A 6,619-nucleotide genomic window follows, 5' to 3' on the forward strand; every position below is an offset into this window, starting at 1 on the left:
TAGATATAGATATTATTATATAGATAGATATATAGATATAGATATTATTATATAGATAGATATATAGATATAGATATTATTATATAGATAGATATATAGATCTTATTATATAGATAGATATATAGATATAGATATTATTATATAGATAGAGATAGATATTATTATATATATATATAGATAGAGATAGATATTATTATATAGATATATAGATAGAGATATTATTATATAGATAGATAGATATAGATAGAGATAGATATTATTATATAGATATATAGATAGATAGATATTATTATATAGATATATAGATATAGATAGAGATAGATATATTATATAGATATATAGATAGATAGATATTATTATATAGATATATAGATATAGATAGAGATAGATATTATTATATAGATAGATACTATAGATATAGATATTATTATATAGATAGATATATAGATATAGATATTATTATATAGATAGATATATAGATATAGATATTATTATATAGATAGAGATAGATATTATTATATAGATAGATATATAGATAGAGATATTATTATATAGATAGATAGATAGAGATATTATTATATAGATATATAGATATAGATAGAGATAGATATTATTATATAGATATATAGATAGATAGATATTATTATATAGATAGAGATAGATATTATTATATAGATAGAGATAGATATTATTATATAGATAGAGATAGATATTATTATATAGATATATAGATAGATAGATATAGATATTATTATATAGATATATAGATAGAGATATTATTATATAGATAGATAGAGATAGATATTATTATATAGATATATAGATATAGATAGAGATAGATATTATTATATAGATATATAGATAGATAGATATTATTATATAGATAGATATATAGATATAGATATTATTATATATATAGATAGAGATATATATTATTATATATATAGATAGAGATAGATATTATTATATAGATATATAGATATAGATAGAGATATATATTATTATATAGATATATATATAGATATAGATATTATTATTATAGATAGATATATAGATATTATTATATAGATATATAGATAGAGATAGATATTATTATATAGATATATAGATATAGATAGAGATATATATTATTATATAGATATATAGATAGAGATAGATATTATTATATAGATATATAGATATAGATATTATTATATAGATATATAGATAGATAGATATTATTATATAGATAGATATATATAGATATAGATATTATTATATAGATAGATATATAGATATAATTATATAGATATAGATAGAGATAGATATTATTACATAGATAGATATCATTATATAGATAGATAGAGATAGATATCATTATATATATATATAGAGACAGAGACGCAGAGAGAGAGAGAGAGAGACAGAGAGAGAGAGAGAGAGGGAGAGAGAGAGGGGAGAGAGAGAGGGAGAGAGAGAGGGAGAGAGAGAGGGCGAGAGAGAGAGCGAGAGAGAGAGAGAGAGAGAGAGAGAGAGAGAGAGAGGGAGAGAGAGAGGGAGAGAGAGAGAGCGAGAGAGAGAGAGAGAGAGAGAGAGAGAGAGAGATATATATAGATATATAGATATAGTCCTTAAGGTCTTAGCTTCATCAGGTATCAATCAACATTATTACATTATTACATTATTATTGGACAGTGTAAAACTGCTGCATTAGTACCTTTTAGTCCTGATGATATTATCCACCGTGAGAGGCATTAGGGGAGAGAAACACTGTTAATAACTCCTGCTTTAGAGGACACTACAGCTTATAAGGCTAGCCTCTCGTGTGTGTGTGTGTGTGTGTGTGTGTCAGCCCAATACCTAGCTCTTCAGCAGATCTCTACGGAGACGGAGAGACTCATTCCAGACCGTGTGTATGGCTGCATGGTAAATTACATCATTAGAAGTATATTAAGGGGGTCGTGACTGGTCATCTGGTCGTGGCCCACTGTTTAAAACTTGGCTAATTTCCCCATAATAACCTTGGTAGTTCCTCCCAAATGGCACCCTATTCCCTATGTAGTGCACTACTTCAGACCAGGGTCCATGGACATCTAGTCTAAAGTAGTGCACTACAGAGTGAATAGGGTGCCATTTGGGACTGTGATAGCTGTGGCCTCTCTTCACACAGAGACATAAATCCCAGCTGTTGTTAAAAACCAAACAGCTGTGGGAGCTCAGTCACCTGGCGCTCCTCACAGTAAACACTGCTGCTGAACACACCATGCAAATGGCTGCTTGCTTCCTGAAACCACACACACACACGCGTGCACACGCACAGACAGACAGACACACGCGTGCACACGCACAGACTGACAGACACACGCGTGCACACGCACAGACAGACAGACACACGCGTGCACACGCACAGACAGACAGACACACGCGTGCACACGCACAGACAGACACACACACGTGTGCACACGCACAGACAGACAGACACACGCGTGCACACGCACAGACTGACAGACACACGCGTGCACACGCACAGACAGACAGACGCATGCACACGCACAGACTGACAGACACACGCGTGCACACGCACAGACAGACAGACGCATGCACACGCACAGACTGACAGACACACGCGTGCACACGCACAGACAGACAGACAGACACATACACACATGCACACGCACAGACAGACAGACACACATACACATGCACAGACACAGACAGACAAACACATACACACATGCACACACACAGACAGACAGACAGACAGACAGACAGACAGACAGACAGACACATGCAAAAACAGACACACACACATACATACACACACACGTGCACACGCACAGATACACACACATGTGCACACACACAGACACACACACAGAAAGCCTGAAAAAACAACCCCACCCCAGCATTACCCACTGACTACACTAAGGGTTACTATCCCAACCCCAGCATTACCCACTGACTACACTAAGGGTCGCTATCCCAACCCCCAGCATTACCCACTGACTACACTAAGGGTCGCTATCCCAACCCCACCCCAGCATTACCCACTGACTACACTAAGGATAGCTATCCAAACCCCACCCCAGCATTACCCACTGACTACACTAAGGGTTGCTATCCCAACCCCAGCATTTCCCACTGACTACACTAAGGGTTGCTATCCCAACCCCCACCTCAGCATTACCCACTGACTACACTAAGGGTCGCTATCCCAACCCCACCTCAGCATTACCCACTGACTACACTAAGGGTTGCTATCCCAACCCCAGCATTACCCACTGACTACACTAAGGGTAGCTATCCCAACCCCAGCATTACCCACTGACTACACTAAGGGTCGCTATCCCCACCCCATCATTACCCACTGACTACACTAAGGGTTGCTATCCCAACCCCACCCAGCATTACCCACTGACTACACTAAGGGTTACTATCCCAACCCCAGCATTACCCACTGACTACACTAAGGGTCGATATCCCAACCCCACCCCAGCATTACCCACTGACTACACTAAGGGTAGCTATCCCAACCCCACCCCAGCATTACCCACTGACTACACTAAGGGTTGCTATCCCAACCCCAGAATTACCCACTGACTACACTAAGGGTCGCTATCCCAACCCCACCCCAGCATTACCCACTGACTACACTAAGGGTCACTATCCCAACCCCACCCCAGCATTACCCACTGACTACACTAAGGGTTGCTATCCCAACCCCAGCATTACCCACTGACTACACTAAGGGTAGCTATCCCAACCCCAGCATTACCCACTGGCTACACTAAGGGTCGCTGTCCCCACCCCAGCATTACCCACTGACTACACTAAGGGTTGCTATCCCAACCCCACCCCAGCATTACCCACTGACTACACTAAGGGTCGCTATCCCAACCCCACCCCAGCATTACCCACTGACTACACTAAGGGTTACTATCCCAACCCCAGCATTACCCACTGACTACACTAAGGGTCGATATCCCAACCCCACCCCAGCATTAACCACTGACTACACTAAGGGTAGCTATCCCAACCCCACCCCAGCATTACCCACTGACTACACTAAGGGTTGCTATCCCAACCCCAGAATTACCCACTGACTACACTAAGGGTCGCTATCCCAACCCCACCCCAGCATTACCCACTGACTACACTAAGGGTCGCTATCCCAACCCCACCCCAGCATTACCCACTGACTACACTAAGGGTTGCTATCCCAACCCCAGCATTACCCACTGACTACACTAAGGGTAGCTATCCCAACCCCAGCATTACCCACTGGCTACACTAAGGGTCGCTGTCCCCACCCCAGCATTACCCACTGACTACACTAAGGGTTGCTATCCCAACCCCACCCCAACATTACCCACTGACTACACTAAGGGTCGCTATCCCAACCCCAGCATTACCCACTGACTACACTAAGGGTAGCTATCCCAACCCCAGCATTACCCACAGACTACACTAAGGGTTGCTATCCCAACCCCACCCCAGCATTACCCACTGACTACACTAAGGGTCGCTATCCCAACCCCAGCATTACCCACTGACTACACTAAGGGTTGCTATCCCAACCCCAGCATTACCCACTGACTACACTAAGGGTCGCTATCCCAACCCCACCCCAGCATTACCCACTGACTACACTAAGGGTCGCTATCCCAACCCCACCCCAGCATTACCCACTGACTACACTAAGGGTCGCTATCCCAACCCCACCCCAGCATTACCCACTGACTACACTAAGGGTTGCTATCCCAACCCCAGCATTACCCACTGACTACACTAAGGGTAGCTATCCCAACCCCAGCATTACCCACTGGCTACACTATGGGTCGCTGTCCCCACCCCAGCATTACCCACTGACTACACTAAGGGTTGCTATCCCAACCCCACCCCAGCATTACCCACTGACTACACTAAGGGTCGCTATCCCAACCCCAGCATTACCCACTGACTACACTAAGGGTTGCTATCCCAACCCCAGCATTACCCACTGACTACACTAAGGGTCGCTATCCCAACCCCACCCCAGCATTACCCACTGACTACACTAAGGGTCGCTATCCCAACCCCACCCCAGCATTACCCACTGACTACACTAAGGGTTGCTATCCCAACCCCAGCATTACCCACTGACTACACTAAGGGTAGCTATCCCACCCCCAGCATTACCCACTGGCTACACTAAGGGTCGCTATCCCAACCCCAGCATTACCCACTGACTACACTAAGGGTTGCTATCCCAACCCCAACATTACCCACTGACTACACTAAGGGTTGCTATCCCAACCCCACCCCAGCATTACCCACTGACTACACTAAGGGTCGCTATCCCAACCCCACCCCAGCATTACCCACTGACTACACTAAGGGTTGCTATCCCAACCCCACCCCAGCATTACCCACTGACTACACTAAGGGTTGCTATCCCAACCCCAGCATTACCCACTGACTACACTAAGGGTTGCTATCCCAACCCCACCCCAGCATTACCCACTGACTACACTAAGGGTCGCTATCCCAACCCCAGCATTACCCACTGACTACACTAAGGGTAGCTCTGCGTCAGTTGAGGCTCAAGTCAAAGTGGACACTGGGCCCTGCTTGCAGGACTAAGGACAGATCTGAGTACAGCCTGTAAACCCTATCTATTTATCCTGTGTTAACTAAAACCCCTGTCAGGTTAATACCAGGCACTAGGGTGAGTGATGGACTGACAGACACACACACACACACACACACACAATAAGAACCCAACCCCCCCAATGTCTGCCTCCTTCATTGTCAGCGTTAACAAAGGGCAGTACAGCAGCTGGCCTCTGTAGGCTCTGTAGAGGTTCCATTAGAACCCTGTCTGATACTCCAGCTGATGTTTCAGTCACACTACAATGTGAGGACAGCACAGGAGAGGAGGGGGGACGACAAGGGCAAAAATAAACCCTATATGGTCTTCTTATTCTCTGTCCTGGGTCACATGACCCTCCCTGGTCTTCTTATTCTCTGTCCTTGGTCACATGACCCTTCCTGGTCTTCTTATTGTCTGTCCTGGGTCACATGACCCTCCCTGGTCTTCTTATTCTCCATCCTGGGTCACATGACCCTCACTGGTCTTTTATACTCCATCCTGGGTCACATGACCCTCACTGGTCTTCTTATTCTCTGTCCTGGGTCACATGACCCTCCCTGGTCTTCTTATTCTCCCATTCTGGGTCACATAAAGGAGATGCAGCTCTCGGATGCAGGTCTGAATCTAAATAGATTAACAGGTCTGACTCTAAATAGATTCACAGGTCTGACTCTAAATAGATCCACAGGTCTGAATCTAAATAGATTCACAGGTCTGAATCTAAATGGATTTACAGGTCCCGAATCTAATCCATTTAGATGGATTAGCAAGCATGGACCCCAGGCCAGGTGCATGGACCCCAGGCTGGATGCTTGGATCCCAGGCTGGATGCTTGGACCCCAGGCCAGGTGCTTGGACCCCAGGCTGGATGCTTGGACCCCAGGCTGGATGCTTGGACCCCAGGCCAGATGCTTGGATCCCAGGCCTGGTGCTTGGACCCCAGGCTGGATGCTTGGACCCCAGGCTGGATGCTTGGACCCTAGGCCGGGTGCTTACAGTATTCTGACG

General features: G+C 44.1%; 1 protein-coding gene across 1 annotated transcript in view; it reads right to left on the reverse strand.

The window, feature by feature from the left end:
- Positions 1-5,859: 5,859 nt before the first annotated feature.
- Positions 5,860-6,619, reverse strand: part of LOC109886647 (IQ motif-containing protein H) — a 100,216-nt gene continuing 99,456 nt past the window's right edge. Inside the window, exon 7 of the mRNA XM_031832830.1 lies at positions 5,860-5,868. Within this exon, the coding sequence (XP_031688690.1) occupies positions 5,860-5,868 (9 nt within the window). The remainder of the gene's footprint in view (positions 5,869-6,619) is intronic.

The sequence above is a fragment of the Oncorhynchus kisutch genome, linkage group LG10 (genome assembly GCF_002021735.2).
Source record: "Oncorhynchus kisutch isolate 150728-3 linkage group LG10, Okis_V2, whole genome shotgun sequence".
Taxonomy (NCBI): domain Eukaryota; kingdom Metazoa; phylum Chordata; class Actinopteri; order Salmoniformes; family Salmonidae; genus Oncorhynchus; species Oncorhynchus kisutch.